At 38.5% G+C, this 17,675-nt stretch overlaps 1 protein-coding gene across 1 annotated transcript; it reads left to right on the top strand.

Moving 5' to 3' along the window:
* The first annotated feature begins 1,665 nt into the window (after positions 1-1,665).
* LOC109995774 (all-trans-retinol 13,14-reductase) lies at positions 1,666-13,416 on the top strand. Its single transcript, XM_020649612.3, has 13 exons — positions 1,666-1,797; positions 2,533-2,725; positions 4,590-4,772; positions 5,113-5,251; positions 5,536-5,638; positions 7,287-7,482; positions 7,564-7,761; positions 8,115-8,234; positions 9,102-9,240; positions 9,640-9,749; positions 10,835-11,001; positions 12,169-12,328; positions 12,416-13,416. Exons 2-13 carry the CDS (start codon positions 2,560-2,562, stop codon positions 12,565-12,567), a joined length of 1,833 nt encoding a protein of 610 aa, XP_020505268.2. The 5' UTR covers positions 1,666-1,797; positions 2,533-2,559; the 3' UTR covers positions 12,568-13,416.
* Positions 13,417-17,675: the final 4,259 nt, after the last annotated feature.

Here is a 17,675-nt window from a genome sequence, read left to right on the forward strand (position 1 = left end):
CTGAACTTGTGATTAAGTGTGTAATTGGGAAACATTAAACATTTCATCTGAAGTATATGGTTTTGTGTTTTCTTTATAAAATCTCTAAATAGAAAGATAAATCTCTACTAAAACATTTTTTTAAATTCAATTAAATTTTTGTTTAGAAATTAAAGGGTGAAATTAAAATATGTTTTTAAGTAAATGTATTGAGATTCGCCCGGAGAAGCTAAATGCTCTGGACCTTGTTGGGCTTGTTTGGTTTACATGCCTCTTCAATGCCACGTGGAGGTGTGTGACAGTGCCTGTGGAGTGGCAGACAGGAGTGGTGGTTCCCATTTTAAAAAAAGGGGGAGCGGATGGTGTGCTCCAATTAATGGATATCACACGTCTCAACCTCCCAGGGAAAGTCTACTCTATAAATAAAGTTGGCGCTGTGTCCGTATCTTTAGCACAAAAGCAGACATGTTCCCGGTGCGTGTTGTCCCTTACAGTGAAAACTTAACAAATGAATGTGTAAAAAACTGAAATTCGGAAAAATGTGGTCTTAAAAAAAAGTAGTTGCATATTAACTAAATCTTCTCTTAAACATAAAAATAACAGAATACTGACCTCTAAAGGCCAACTACTATCTTTTAGGTCAGTATCCCATCCCTATTGTTAATTACTCGAATAATGAACAGATTGTCTTGTCATCTTATTACATCATGAGTATCTAAAAAATATAGCAAGATTTGGCCGACTACACTATTAGTGGCCTAGGCCTATTACATTTTTAGTATTTTTAGGCTAATCACATTTTTTGCCAACCACAAAAACAAATTTGATGTCAACATTTCCATTACATTCAGAAATATTTAATTACTAGGCTAGATTAATGTGACCATTTAATTCTGCCAGTTCCAATTTTTTGATTTGTGGAAATTGGAGCCCTGATTTTCACACCCCAAAAAACGCAAACGAGAGGTAGCGTGGTAAATATGAAAACGCACTCTCAGTAGGACGTCACGCTACTGTAGTTCAAATGTTTGCTCATAGGTTCAAAGTAGAACCCAAAGTGTGCACCCTTGGTCACGCTGTGGAAACGAGGAGGGAAAAAGAGGGTTATGGTTAGCTTTAAATTACGCGATGTTGCTGGAGGGGAGCGGGGAAAGTTTGGTGTGTTTGTGCGTATTTTTGTCGGACTTTCCGTAGCCTGCCTGCGCAATCTATGACAGAGCAGCTTTGTTCTACATTTTGAAAACGAATCATTTCCAGTAATACCTCATAGCCTACGATATGATTGATACAGATACTGTCATGATTTGGTCTTATTTAGTTTTGTATTTCAGTGTTTAGGTTTCCATGTTTTCATTTCTCCTGTCCATCCTAGTGTTGCATGTTTCCCTTGTGTGTGTTTTTTTTTGTCTTAATGTTTCATAGTTTAGTCTTAAGTATTTCCTGTTTTATTTTGTAGTTTTTTTCATCCTTGTGTTTCTTTGTTCTAGTGGTTATGTTACTTTCTTGAGTTCACTGTGTATCTTCGTGTTTCTTGATTTATGTTGTAGTTCTAGTCTCCAGTGTTTCTTGTCTTGTGTTTACTCCTGCCTCTGTGTGTTTCCCTCCAGTGTGATTGCCCTCTTTGTCTTCACCTGTGTCATTAGTCTCACCTGTGTCTGATTACCCCTGTCAAACTGTGTTTCTTCCCTCCTGTGTCAGTGCATTGTATGTTGTAAGTAGCCAGTGTTGATTGTTGTATGTTGCAGTGTCAGTTTTTGTTCGTGCGCCTGTGTGGCTCCCTGTTTTTGAGCCTTGTGTTTTTTTGTTGAGCTTTTGGAAGTAAGTTTTTGTTTGCCTTTGGCCTTTTTGATTATTAAATACTGTAAGTTAATCCAGTTCCTTAATTTTTCCCCGGATGTAACAGATACGCTAAGTAGCTTAATTGTTATCATTTATTTTACACTACTATCTTTCCTACAACAGCATCAAAGGCCTGGTACAAAGCGTTTCTTTATAGTTTTTAACGGACACTCGGCATTAAAGAAATTCAACCAAACCAAATCATCCAAGTGCCCTTTTAGTAACTGATTAAGAGCCACTCTAAATGAATCTTTGTTTCCAATTATGTGGAGAGGAACCAATATGATGTCAGCTACAGTAATATGTCTGTAAAATATAACCACCCTGAGGCATTTAAGTAACAAGCAGCGAATCAATTCTTGATGTGAAGTGACAAACAGCCAGCTCTCTCTTCTCTGCAGGTCTCATGTCTGAAGTGTGGAGAATGTGATATCAGCTTTTTGAGGAGTTGGAATTACCAAAATGTCACGTGTTACGTGTTCCTTGACTTGCTTCCATTAATTGAATATGACTTTTCCCTCCTTTCACTTTTCTCCACCCCCTCCCTTTTAATAATTCCTCATCTACAGTTAGCCACTCTTTTAAAAGGGAGAGCCTTTCGTGGAAGACATCTTTCAGCCCTACCCTCTCCCCATCTTTTCTCATTTTGGATTACTCTCTCAGTCTACCTCACAACTGTTTTTCTACAGTTGTTTTTTTTTTTTTTTCATCCAGTTGCCAGTGCTCTATTGTGGAGAAACCATGTGGTGGTGGCTGCTTGGTTTCCTAAGCTGCGCAATGCTGGCAGCGGTCATCATGTTCTTTCTGATCACTGGGCAACGCTACAAGGTGTTCAGCGAAAAGTCCCTGAGGCCACCTGGGCCCTTGGTCACAGACAGCAGAGAGAGGGATGAAAGGCTGAAGAGAGGTAAGAGGTTGTTTCTGACAGTCTAGAACCCTAAGGATCATTGTGTCTCTTTATTACTGGCAAATTTAATTGTACTGTCCACCTGAGCTTCGTATTATCCTTCAAAACTCAACTAATTTTGAACTTTTAATATTTTTGACTGTATCAAAAACACAAGTGTAGCATTTAAATGATTGTTGCTTGGGCTGTTGAAATATAATTTTTATTTCTGACTAATTTGGAAAACAAGGAAAATAAATGCTAGCAGATATGTTTTCTATGGGTTAGGGTTAGCTTCTTACACAAAAAAGAACCAATTTTTGCTGGCAGTAGATGCAATGAGCTTTGAACTACTAATATTTAACGCTGAGAGCAACTGCTCTAAGTGATGTCTGCCTTGGACTGTGATCAGGGGAGATGGTTTGGGCAAAGAGAGACGTAAAAGGGTACTCTGTTGTTCTGAAGGATGTGCTGAAGGATTGTCACAAAGCCCTGTTTTTAATTACCTTGACTGAGAAGCCCTGCTGTTTCTGCCTGGGCCTTGGATTTGAAATTTGGTCCAGACTGGTATCTCAAAATCTGTCAAAGACCTACCAGTACACCTTTCATGTACTCCCATTAGATAACCAGCTTGACTATTTAAAAAAAAATAAAAAAAAAAAAAAAAATACTACAATGATTTTATGAGCCAAGGACATGTGTGTCTCACTTCCTCTATAATGACTCCATTGGGATCAGAGGGGGGGTAATGAAGTATAAACATCCAAACTCAAGTAGGCTTATAAGTAACCTGTCAAAACACTGTGCCAGAATTCTCAAATTAGGTTTGGGTATTTAAATGTCATTATTTTTTGTACCTGGTAAATGGACATGGATTACTCTAGTTGTCTGACTACTCAACTGCTCTTTCACTCCATCTCACTTTAACCAACTCACACACTGATGACAGAGGCTGTCATCAGTACTAATCCAGTCACACACTACCGGCATAGCAGGGATTTCAGTTTGCCTGAGGACACTTAGACATGTGACTGCAGGAGTTGGGATACAACCCCAATCTTACAGATGAGAAACAACCAACTCTCTATATATATATATACATGCTATATAATAAAAAAAGATTTTAAAAAAACCCAAAAAAGCTCTTGGACTAGCTCTAGCAGTGCATTGTCACAAACCTAAAAGCTGATTTTTTTTTTTGGTTTATTAAATAAGTCTTAGAGATTATCGTTCTCACTATCCAGTGACGATACGCTCCCCCTGCCAACCTCCTCCCCTTCTGTCAACTTTTGCTGCATGATGGTGAGTAAAGCTGTCGAATATTGAAGCTGCAGCACCCCCTGCTGCCAAAAGGTATTTCCCCTGCTCCTCTGATCTCTTGACATCGACGCCCTCCTTTGTCATAATTCTGTCATTCAGGAGCCCAGCAATGACTGCTATGCAACCAGATGCAGGGGACATCTGTCTTGAATAACAAATGACCAGTCCTTACCTGATTTTGAGATATGTAGGTCCAGATAAATACTTTTAAAAAGATGCAAGCCTGTAAGCTTTCTTTGACATAAGTTAATCACTGTATGGTGCCCTGAAGTGAAAAATTCTGAACTGCAGTTGGAGAAGGCCTCTCTAGGTTCAGATGGTATATCTTTTTCTCCTGCCAAACTCGGCCTCCGGCTGAGTTGCAGAAGCAACAACACTTTCTAGTGTTGGTTATTCTAAAAACTGTGTCTGAAAAATACCACGAATAACTGCAGTCAACATACGGGTCTATGAATCATGTGAAGCCATTAAATGTAGTTGATCAATTATACATAAGTAAAGAAAACATCTTTCTAAACCAGTCTCACAACCCTCTACTAAATGTGTAATGTGTGCTTTCTCACAGGGTTTCGTGTAGACAGAGTTCCCCCTGAGTTGGACGCAATAGTTATTGGAAGTGGTGTGGGAGGTTTGTCTGCAGCAGCCCTTTTGTCCAAAGCTGGGAAAAGGGTTGTAGTTCTGGAGCAACACGATCAAGCGGGGGGCTGCACTCACACCTTCCAGAATAAGGGATTCGAGTTTGATGTGGGTAAGAAGGCAAACAAACACACGCAAATACTTTCACTGCAGCTACAATGAGCCTTTAAGTGTCAACATTTATTTCAGTGGATGACTTGTATCTAACCCAGAGACAGAAAAATTAACAAATGTATTAATGTAATGCCTTCTAGATATAAGAACAAGTGAAGTATTTTAGGGCTCCGTCTTACCTGACTGACCACAATACTCACTCACCTTGTTTATACTACACTGGTTATGTTAATGTGGGGGGGAACATAACACATACACAAACTGTAACTCCTTATGCTATAAACTGTAGGACAGGGTTGTTTTTAACACTATAAAAATCTCTCTCCTGTTACCCACAGGTATTCATTACCTAGGCCAGCTTCATGAAAACAGCATGTTAAAGGTTGCCCTGGATCAGATCACAGATGGACAACTACAGTTCACACGCCTGGAACAGCACTTTGACACACTGATTCTGGGTCAGCATGACAAACGCAGGTAAGGCATGTCTTGCAACTGTTGTTCTTGATTCTTTCTTTCTTCTCATCGTTGTTTTATTTTCTTTCTGTATTTGCTGTGCATAGCTTATGAGAACATTATTTATCATTAAGTATAAATGACAAGTTATAAACTACAACAGAAGAAAACCTGAAAATGAACAATATTTCCTATAAGGCTAATTTGAAAGTATCTGCGCTGGGCAAATAACCTGTCTTCAAATTAATCAAAATATGTTCCACATTTTCTGACCCATCTTCCCTTTTTATTTATCTAATTCAAAGGGAGTATCACATCCATGCAGGGAAGACTGAGATGGCAGCTAGCCTGAAGAAGCAGTTTCCAGGAGAAGAGGACTCCATTGATGAATTTGCCAGATTGATGAAGGTAGAATGGGAGGGAGGTAATGATTATTGTGACTAATTGATAGAGATGAAAGGGAAAGTGGAGATAAAACAGTCAGTATAGGCAGAGTTTAATAGAACAATCAAGGTAGTTAATTCAAAGATCCTCTCCTATACATTTTTCTTTGTCTTACTTCATGTCCAACATACCTGAGCGGCTGCGGCTCAGTGGTAGTCTCTCAACTGGGATGCCGGGGTTCAATCCCCAGCTCTTGCAGGCACATGTTGAAGTTTCCTTTGAGTGTGAACCTCACACTTGCTCCTGCTGCTGTGTAGGCAGCATGGTAATGCATATGAATGGGATTAGTTAATACTGATGGACACTTTACAGAGGCCCTTTTTCAAACCAACCCCTACACCCTCCCCCTCCGTGACGGAGTGCACTCTGTTAGAAGTCACACTCGCAGCTGAATGAAGACCCCTTCATCAAGGTGTAGGGTAGAAATACAGCGGCAGGCTTTGGGAAAAACTTCCCTCTCTCAGGTGGAAACGGGAACTGTTTGTTACCATGGTTACTGAGCGGTATCTTGCGAGAACGGCTTTTTTTTTTTGTAGCTAGCTAATTCATTTTGTAAAAATATTGATGTATCTTAGATTATTCTTCTTTAGTAAGTTATATTAGTGTAGACTTATAACAAAACTATTAGATTGAGCCTACATTGTTTATTGTGATTTATAATTTCATTATATTTATTGTAATTTCATAGAACAGGGTGTCCTCAATTAATGCAAAGACAAGGATAATATTGTTGAACATCAGAGCAGCAAAAAATGTATTTTTTGTTGTTGAATTGAGATTTCACAAAGACATCAAAAGTAGAAAAATAAGAAATAAATATTAACAGCAAAAAGTTGTCTGCAACATGATTTAATATTCTTTTGTTTTTGCAACAGTCCCTGTAAATATAAAACACTTAACACAAGTTGTTAACGTCTGTATGATGATATTAAATGTCTATCTTAGTTGGAGCAGTGTTTATAGACACTTGAACTCACAGGTTGCTTCATCCATGACGACCGGACACAATAGGCGTTGCACGTGATCCAAAAGTCGGCATCGGTGCACACTCGCTGGTGGAGGGTTTTATAACCCACTACCACTCCCCGCTAGTTGGTTTGGGACGGACTTAATATGGCGGACCCTCCGTGAGGACGTGCAAATGGAGGGGTAGTGGATAGGGAGAGGGTGTAGTGGCTGGTTTGAAAAAGACCCATAGCAAACTCTGCCATCGTGTGAATGTGGTGTTAATGGGTGAATGTGACACAGTGTGAAAAGCACTTTAAGTAGTAAGAAGACTAGAAAAGCACTTTACTAGGTGAAGTCCAAAGTGTCCTTTTTCACTAATGTATTTAAAGGTTTTATCACGTTTCTTCATCATACCTTAAAAACTGAAATACAGAGACAGTAACTGCCTACTAGTTTTAGCAGGTGACACATTTTGACAGACCCGCTTCTGAAAAGTGGCTCTGTTGTGATAGCCAGAGTATTAGGTGGAGGAAGCAGGGCATGCTGAGACTGCCAGGCAAATGTCAGTAAGCAGGTGCCTGAAAGTACTTAAAATGCTTCTTTAAGAAAAATATTTTAAAATATTAGAACCTCTCTGATTCTTATAATTTACCTCATTTTGCAGGTAGCCTCAAAACGGACACCCCTCATTGCCATCCTGAAAATGATTCCCTATTGGCTGGTTAACTTTCTGGTCCGTACAGGCCTATTACATCGCATATCATGTGTGTTCCGCCTAGCAGCGACCAACCATTCAGAAGTAATGTCCCGCCTCACACAGAACAAGGACTTGAAGGCGCTGTCCGCCTACCTCTTCTATGGTAATAAAAACACAAACTTGCATATGTCAGTCACACTCACTCTGCATTTTCCTCTTATTGCGCTTCATTATTTCATTTTAGGTGTTCCGCCTAAAGAGTCCAGCTTTCTCATCAATGCCCTCCTTCTCCATCACTACAAGCGTGGAGCGTACTACCCACGTGGGGGTGCCAGTGAATTTGCCTTTCACATGATCCCAGTTATTCAGCAGGCAGGGGGGACTGTGCTTGTCAGGGCCCCTGTACAGCGCGTCCTGCTCAACCAGCAGGGGAAGGTCTATGGTGAGAAAAAGAGGGGCACACAGAAACTTTTATGAAGTGGAATTTGGAACGCATGTGTGCACAACTTTCTTTGTTAATTTGACTTCCTGTTTAGATATTTTATCAGAGAAATGTCTTAAGTCAATTGCAAGTAAAGATATTGATAGGACAGGATCCATGTGATTGACTGTTTTCAGGCATGTCTTCAAGTTGAAGTGCTAAATCTTGTCAACAAAAGCATATACCAAGCCTTTATAATGAATCACTCTACTTTACCCCAAAAGACCATACAACCTTTATGAAATTATCTTTTTTTTATATATATATCAAAATATTTTTCCTTAAGATAATCAGTTTTTGTTTATGTCTGTAAGGTGTGACAGTGTTAAAAGGACAAGAGGAGATTGAAGTCCGTGCCCCGATTGTCATTTCCAATGCGGGAATCTTCAACACCTTCCAGAAATTTCTGCCCAAGCACATACAACACAAACCAGGTAATACAGAATGTGCTAGACTTGTTATTTAATGTTGTTATCTGAAATTGTATTTTTTTAAATGTACAATGGCAGATCACTAAAGTGGAACTGATAATTGCATATTTTTAAGCCAGTCCTTGGAATGAATTTCTTTGAATAACTAATAATGTAAAATAGAATACAAACAGTAGGTGCATGGCTGCATTTCTTCCAGCCCTGATATAGCTCTAACATTTTAAATAACTTCGGAGACCTGACACAAGAACCAGTTAAGAAGCAGCCTCACTGAGACCCACACAACTCTTCATATAGGGAGGCTGAAATGATCAAGAAGATGCAGCTTCACCCTAGTCTGCTGCACCACAGGCAGGACGAAAAGGATGTTGAAGGAGAGATTTTGGAGAGGCAGAGCCAGTCAACGCACAGAATAACTGTACACATTTATTAGTAGTGAAAGAATTAGAACTTAAGAACAAATCACAGGTACTCATTTAGTGTCAGCCAATTTTTACTCTGCTACACAGATTTTATAACTTTAAATACAACTTTCTCTACCAATTCTTGTTTTTGCTATCAGCTATTTACTTGTTATTTTCATTTGCAAAAGTACATGTATGTATATATTCAGCAAATTAATGTAAGTGTTGAAAGTAATCATTAAGTTGCAGGTGGTACAAAATGGATCAGCTCAACTTGTGAAAAACAAGCATCAACAATAAAATAGTGAACAGAAAGAACATAGAAAGGGGAGATTTTGTTGTTAAAAGGTTTCAGTGTCATTAATAAGAGTAAATATAATTCATTCATACCCTGTGGACTTTGGCTGCAACAACTTAATGGTCCCTGTATCTGTTCTGTCCTCTGCATGTTTCCTTGTGTGAATAGAGATCCAATCACTTTTGGGTATGGTGCGTCATGGTATGGGCTCTTTCCTGGTCTTTGTTGGACTTGATGGAACAAAAGAGGAGCTTGGGATTGTTTCCACCAACTTCTGGATGTACAAAGACAATGATTTGGATGTACTGTAAGTTTTTATATATACTGTATATGTATTTTTCATGTTTTTATATAACAAATGTACACTTCATGGCCAACAACAACAAATACCTCACAAAAGGCAGACGGACCAAAAACAAGAGTTTAAAAAAACAAAGTTATTATGTATTTGTAGGTGTCTTATATATTCTTCAATCCTTAGACTTCTTGTATCATTGAGCTATTACTGAATATATTGTCATATTTAAGTTATTGTGCAAATTCAATAAGTTTTATGGTTATGAGATCTTGGGTAAAACCCACATTTCATCATAATTAACATTTCCCTTTCTCCATGTTATTGTGTTTTGTATTACATCAACTTTTGCTCCTGCTCCACTTGCTAACCTTGTGTTTGTGTACGTTTTTGTTTACTCATTGTGTTAAGAATGGAGAAATACTCTTCATTGAGCAAAGAGGAGGTACTGGGCAACATTCCCATGATGTTCATCACCTTTCCATCTGCCAAAGATCCTACATCCAGCATCAGACAACCAGGTAACTCACATTATACATCAATTAGTCTTGACCAATAATCTAAATGGACTAGATGAATGAATTCTGACATCAAGTACAACATCAGTGAGGTTTTGAGCAATGTGTAACACTCTGCCTTAAGTGTTCAGTATAAAGCAAATTAACACAACAGAGGGAGGTGTTTGACTTGGTTGACAGAAGCTGGAACCTATATTCAAAACTAAGTTTATACTTTGTAATTTTTTTTTTTAAATAAGTTTTTGTTAGTTTAAAATCTAGTATCACATTTGTCTTCTTTGACTGCCTTGCCATCTTTAAGCTCTGTCTTCAGATCAACCTTCTGAATGTATTCTTGAATAAATCACATGATTAGTTAATCAAAAGTAGTTGGCTAGGATGTAGATGCTGTTGATGTTTTCCTTCTTTAAATGACTGCCCTCACTGATGCCACTGTCTGATTTGAGCATCCCCATCAGGCTGCTTCATTGTCTGCTTCAAGCTAAAAAGTAATGCTTGTTATTGATAGTGCATGTTGGTACCAAAAAGAAGGCAGAGTTATACAACTAATGAAATACCACTGTAATCATTTGTGTCAGTACCTGGGAGGTAAAATTTGTACTTGATGTTTTGTTGTTTTCTTGGGTTACCCATAATGGTTTAAGGCAGTGCTTGGGCCCAAGTGTGGGCTGCGGCCCCCTGGTGGGCTGTGTGGGTACTGCAGGTGGGCCGCGAAAAGACCTCCAATTTTACAAATAAAATGATTACCATGAGTCAACCCTTGAAGTTATTAGTAAGGTGTGTCATGACTATTCATGGACATGTTTACAAAACTTTTGTGTCTATCTTGCCATAAAATCATGTTGTAACGTCCAATAATTTACCCTTACTGAAAGTTAAAGCTGTAGTCATAAAAAAAAATTATAATTGGCCCCGGAGTAATTTTGTATTTCAAAGCGGGCCGCGTCAGTCTTAAGTTTGGGAAAGGCTGGTTTAAGGTAACCTATAATCAGCTTCTTTTTGATGTGAAAAAGTTGTCTTCGTAAGATGATTGAATGTTTAATAAGCTGTCACATTCTTTCTTCATTTCCCTGTGTATCTCTTTGCAGGTAAGTCCTGTATGACTTTGCTGACCATGGCACGCTATGAGTGGTTCGAAGAATGGGAGGGGACAAAGCTCGGCAAAAGGGGAGAGGACTACAAAAGTCTGAAAGACAGCATGGCCCAGGAGATGCTGGACTGGGCACTAACAATTTTCCCTCAACTGCAAGACAAGGTGTTTGTCAGTGTTTGTATTTGGATAAATGTGTGCTTGTGCATACAGCTACATTTTAGCCCTTTTGTGATTCCTCCATCCATGCCTACCTAGCTGATCTAAACAACTGTTATACCCAGATCTTTTTAATTTTTTTTTGCTATTTTAAAATAATAATCTCATTGGGGTCCTAGTGAGGGACCTAATGCAGAAGAACAAGTTTATGGGGGTCACTCAACTATTTTCAACCACACTAGCAAAGATGCATCAGACACAGTTCAACCTCCCTCTATACAATTTGCAAATAAGTTAACTTAACTAAAACAATATCTGGTATTTGTAAATATCATCAATTCGATCACTTTTAAGTGTTTTAAGTAGGTTAATGTTTTGCCTTGATAGTTGTTCTTACTGTTGTTTGTATTGGGGTCCCCAGGGAGCCAGCCATGTAGTCCTTTCGTATTATTTTGGAAGGAGAAGCTAAACTTACTCTTTCCTGATAGAAATAAGCCATAAAAATAAATGATAAAACACAACTCAGACCAGCATTATTGTATCTGATGTAGCTAGCCATGATTTATAGGTTCAAGTTAAACTGTTTGAAGTTGAATGTTAAAATGAACATTAGCAACATTAACATTTTAAATAGTTGTTTAAGTTGGCCTATTTAGCTATACTTTTTAAATTTCTTTAGATAATTCATTTTAATATCATGGATTATAGGATTTGTTAATATGCAAGCTTTATCAACAGACAATTGCTATGAATATAATTTTCCAGTTTTATTTTTAATTTTGTTTCTCTGCCCCCAGACCTTAGATTTTTATAGTATTTTTTTCTTAAGACAATGTTTACTAACTTTTTTTTTGTATGGATTTTGACATACCCCATGACCTTTTATTGGTAAAATGACAATTGCAAAGGTGTCACTTGTCAACCTGCTATTAAAGGCCAGGGTATATTTCAAAAACACTCGAACATACAAGAATTGTTTTATACAGTATGTAAACATTACTGAATCAAAATATAAAATGAATGGGTTTTCTGTGATCGCATGTTGCCAGTCTAAAATATTGCTGTTGACTTGATCATCATTTATTATCACAGATTCTGCTGCATGCAGTGAAAATTGAAGAAACTTAAATTCTATGAAAATCCTACAAAATCTGCATAAATGCTTTTTTCCAGGTGGTGATGGTTGATGCAGCTACTCCTCTAACTAATGTCCATTATTTGGGTGCTCCAAGAGGAGAGATGTATGGTGCTGAACACAACTTGGAGCGTTTCACCCCAGAAACAATTGCTAGGACACGTCCACAGACACCCATCGATGGACTGTACCTAACAGGTGACCTGACTGATGTCATATGTACATTAGTTTCAACAGACTGAAACAGACGCACCATGCTTAATGTTTCTGTGTGTTTGTGTGCAGGTCAGGACGTATTCTGTAATGGTATGGCTGGGGCTCTGCACGGGGGGCTACTGTGTGCTTCTGCTGTCCTCAATCAGACCCTCTACATTGACCTCCTGGCCCTGAAGATGCGTCTCAAAAACAAACAGTCAAATTCGAAGAAGATCTGGTAGCAACAGGGCTGTGGGAGAGCACCCTGTGAACATGGCTTTTTTTACACATTATGTAAACTTATGAGTTGTACCTGTATTGTTGTTATTGAATACAATAAAAAGTTGCTTCATTCACTGTTAAAACTGCAAAAAAAATTCTAGATAATAGAGGAATGCATAAATATATATGGCGAAAGAAAGAAACTGCAAGGAAAGGAAGTGCTATTTTTCTATAATTGAATGAAATGATGCAGGTGGAAACAGAGAAATAGATTGGCACACATGTCAGGTGATGAATATACAACACATTCTAGGAGAAGAAAAGATTATGCTTAAAAACCCAAGTTACTGAGGTAATTTAATACATCCTGGTTCCTATGGTCATTGAAACTAATAGACATTTTAAAAGTAATACACTTAGGCCTACATTATAAATAAACTCAACATGAAAATGTAATCTTCCCTTAGAAATGCTGCTTGTTTGCAAACTGTTAAGCATTAAGTGGAATAAAGCTCCTTATTTTGGTCTTTCAGTATTGACCCTGGAAAAAAAAAGAGGCACAAATGAGCCATCCAGCCATTTATGCTACCATCTATTTCATCGACCCAGTAGACCAACAATGGAATGTCGAGGTGACTCCTGCTAGGGGGAACTTTTTCAGGTTGAACACCTTGTCTAAATCTATTATCTCTGGATACAGGAAGTTGCATAATGTATATTATTTATGTTTTTCATTAGATGCTTTGTATGCCCAAACCTTTCCTTTTGATATTCAATCATGGTATGGAACCTATGTATGGAATGTTGATAGTAAGTTTTGTTGAAAAATAATCACTGCATTGACTATTAAAGTAGACTACTAGGCCACACCTTTTCCCCTCATGATTTCTGAATGCTTGTTTTTTAAGTTTATATAGTCTTTAGTCTCTTTAGAAATTATAGTTTAATGGTTTACATACTTCAAAAAGGCACCGTTTGGGGCGCTGGTGGCACAATGGTTAGTATGCGTGCCTGATGTATGGAGGCTGTAGTCCTCCAAGCTGGCGGCCCAGGTTCGAATCCAGACTCTACTCTCTCTCTCTCTCTCTCTCTCTCTCTCTCTGTCCATGATTTCTGAGACTATCCACTGTCCTATCTCTCCAATAAAGGCCAAAAAATAAATCTTAAAAAAAGCTTTTGGCTACATAATATTCCCGCCATTTACACACACACATTCATAGTTTCTTGTTTTTTTCCCCAGTTCATCTCGCTGTGGGTAAAAAGCAGGTTAAAATATCTCTTCCAACAGTTGTCTTTATTGAACTCTAATCAACACCAGCATAAGCAAGACCAGACAACACAGCACTTCACTCTGATATTACACTAGCTACAGGTGCTGAAGCTGCATGAGTAATGCTACACTGTCAGACTTGTTACTGTCCCTCCTCAAACAACAAGGCGAAAGAATATAAATTAGCAACTAAAATGTGACACATAAACATTACACATGTAAACATAAATAATACTCAGTGCAGTGAATAAATGTGAAATGATCATTTCATCTAAAAATTGGAATTGGAAAAGAAGAATTTCCTGATGAACATCATGCCTTCACAAAAAGTCACATCTAAAGCAAAGTGTTTCATGTGATTGAGGGATGATTTATGATGATTTGAATTTTGGCTGTAGAAAATGTTACTGTTTGTGTTTTTCTTTTAATAACTTTAGAAAGTGTTGTTATTCTAACCACTTCAGCATCACACTTAGTACGCTGTTGATAGCAAAATCACATTTTTGTGTTAAGAGTCTTGCTGCTCTGAACCAAAAATGATAATTTATACACAATTATTTAGGCTGACTGACTGGCAATAGAGGGTAAATACTAAAACCTACATATTTTATTTGTTTGCATCAGTTCTAAAAAAAAAATGGTTACATCGAATTGTAACTTTGCCCAGAAGAATTTAATAATGTTGGGTATATTTTGGGTGAATGTGTTTATGAAGAGGGCTGAGAGTGAGAGAGCTCTGTTTTATAGTCTTGTAAAATCTGTCAAAATTAAAGTAGTTCATAAAACGATCAGATTATCTTTTGAGGCTCTTCTATTTCAGAAAAGACAGACAGTAAGACAGTCTGATGACAGACTGTTGTCACATATATCCAGAAGAAATGTGACCAGCAGGTGTATTACCACACATTCTTTCATAGTGACTATATTCAGTTGTTATCACTTTTTGGATTTTGACAAGATCCATTTACTTGTTGTGCAGCCCTCATTGACTGCATTCATTTCTTGACATTTGCGTTAATACTGCACCTCAATTTAAAGCTTATTTTCAATTTCATAACAGTTAACCTTTGACTTTTACCCTTAGATGCCTGAGGGTTCAGCCTGTAGTAACTCTTGAGACAGGTATGTGATGTGTACTGACCTCTGGCCTCAGTGAATCAAGCAACTGACACGTGAAAAGACAACAAAAACACTATCAGGTGTTATGATCACAGTAATAGACATACTTACTAACTAATGTTGCGTTTATCTTTGGGACATCACCATTTAAGCTTCCACCGTGTCATAGCTGTCTTACTGATGAATGTCTGGCTTGTCGATGGTGAAGTGACACAGACACTTTCAGACACCTTTGAAAACTCGGCACCTAGAAAGGAATATTACTTGTATGCATGTACTAGAAAATGAAAAGGCTGCAAAGACAGCTTCCCTCTCTTAGGTACTGAAACCTATCCTGAAGGAATATTAATCAACCAGTATCACTAGATACACATACCTAAAATTGCTACTATTTGTCTGGCCCTCCCAGTCAGGGCATAGGCCATATAGGCAGTCGCCTCGAGCGCCACATGCTGGAGTGGCGCCACTGAACCCCTTCCCCCATAATCTCACCTAGGGCACCAAAATGGCTGGAGCAGGCCCTGCTCCCAGTGCACAATGTGAGGTGCATGTGTGAACAACCAGATCAGGAGGATTCCAGGGGCAGTCCTCCTGAAAGTCTCAGGAAATTTTCAGGAAAGCAGATGTGAAAACGGCTTATGAGACGCAAATGCTCATGACTCAGACCTGATAATGACAGGACTGATTTGTAGTTTTGGCCTGAGCGTCTTATGATGGTTGGTTCAACATCATTCAACATCTTGCCTTTCAAAATAGCCTACGAACATTGAATCTGAAATATGCTATTTTATATTACCACATATGAGTACACTTTAGTACATGTCCTTTAGGATTCCCTTGAAAATAATATGACACATCTCAAGGGGTTTGTACTCTTGGTGTTGAAGCGTTACAGATGCTGTGATTTACTAAACAGGTTACCATATAAATTGCTCAGTGCGTCACCATTTCTATTAAAAGAAACATTCTGTCTGGGCTGAACTTGCTCTGGGTTTTCCAAAAATCCTAAGACAGCAAGCTGTCTACAGCTTCTCAGTTTTGTCCTCTGCCTCATGAAATGTATATAAAATACTTAAAGGGATACTTCACCCGTTGAAACATGAATCTGTATTGGGCTCCTTGTCCTCACCGTGCGGCTGCTGCTGCCTGTCGCTATATTGCGGCTCGTAGAGAAAGCCAAGAACATCCAATTCGATCACAAGACCTTCAAAATCTCCTTCATCCATATCAGTTTGAAGTTCAAACATATTTTTTATCATACTTTCGTTCTTCTCAACTTTCTCCACAGAACCTGTTCGCATAGCTACCAAGCAATATGGCGGACGATGAGTATCGATTCTGGGAGTGAGGTCCCACCCACTGATCTGTAATAGGTCTGTAGCTTCAGTGGGTCCCTGTGTACCCCCTCTGGTAAGGACATATGGAGTTAGATTATGTTTGCTGTTGTTATGCCTTGGTTAACTCTCAGTGCTTTCACTTATTGCCACATTTTGTGGTGTAATAAATCAATTCATTTATTTGCTAATGATGGGTTCACACTTGGTTTGGGGACCATGGAGCAATAAACTATTTAACTTTCATGTTGTGTTGAAACCCTTATAGATGGGGTGTAACATTAGACCTAAACGTTAAAGGTGTAGCATTTAAAGTACCCTCCTGGTTTATGAATTGCGTTTTATAAAACCTACAATTAAGTTCTCAAAGGCACTTCTTTAATGCTCCTGAAAGTCTTTGAAGTCGGCATGATAAACAGAGTTGAAAATGGATGTTTCATGAAAATGTTTCCATTCCAAGGGTTTAGATTGAGAATGCATTTTTCCCCCCATAGAAGACAAAATTACAGGAAAAAGAAAAAGGTTTTAAATCACTTGGTAGTTGGTGCATGGTTTTTCCATACGCCCTACCAGCAACAAGATTAGACATGTGCGCAGGGAACTTTATGTAGATGGGACATACATTTAAGGTGATTGTATAGACATTAATGCAAATGTTTGACCATTAAATGAAAGAAATCATATGAACAGAGTAGATTTACAAAGTGGTTAATGTTTTTTGTTACAGTAACATATTTGTGCCATTCTCCCTTTCTCCCTTTTGCACCATTTGTTAGACTTCATGCCAGGATTATGTGCTATCAAACTAGCAGAGTGGAGCTGGACATGCCAATACTGCACTAGCACCAGGCACTTTAGGCCATGGCTTATACACTTTGAAGAGCAACTAAACAAACTGGTCAAGTCACACGTTCAAAATCTGCACTGAAGCTGGTCTGTGAAGTCATGTCCTATTCTGTATGGCATGAACTTTTCCTCTGAGCTAATGCTCATGCTAACAATTCCATCATGTGTGTGGGCCTTTTTATCTGAATTGCTTCGGTATGTGGTGCCTCAATATTTTTGCCCTGAGAATGCAGGGCAGACATCCACCACTATGCAAGAAGATATCCTCAGGCAAGTTGGAGCACGATCGAACACACACACACACCCTTGTAGTCTCTCACACACACACACACACATGTATACACAGATTCACTGTCTGGAACCATCAAGCGTATCACAGGAAACAGGCTAATAAAGTGGTCTGGGTGAGAGAGAAACAATGGAAGATGCATGTGACTAAATTCCCACTGCTACCACATTGTGTCCCACGTAACACATACCAACCCTTGGACTGGAATACATGTTTAAGTATCTGTACTCCTGCATTTTACCCAAATAAATGTGATCTGATCACAAATGA

The sequence above is a fragment of the Labrus bergylta genome, chromosome 16, assembly GCF_963930695.1.
Source record: "Labrus bergylta chromosome 16, fLabBer1.1, whole genome shotgun sequence".
Lineage (NCBI taxonomy): Eukaryota > Metazoa > Chordata > Actinopteri > Labriformes > Labridae > Labrus > Labrus bergylta.

Coding starts and splice junctions, on each gene's coding strand:
- LOC109995774 (XM_020649612.3), top strand. CDS start 2,560: ATGTGGTGGTGGCTGCTTGGTTTCCTAAGCTGCGCAATGCTGGCAGCG. Junction 7,762..8,114: donor CCAGCAGGGGAAGGTCTATG/GTGAGAAAAAGA, acceptor TATGTCTGTAAG/GTGTGACAGTGTTAAAAGGA. Junction 11,002..12,168: donor TCCCTCAACTGCAAGACAAG/GTGTTTGTCAGT, acceptor GCTTTTTTCCAG/GTGGTGATGGTTGATGCAGC.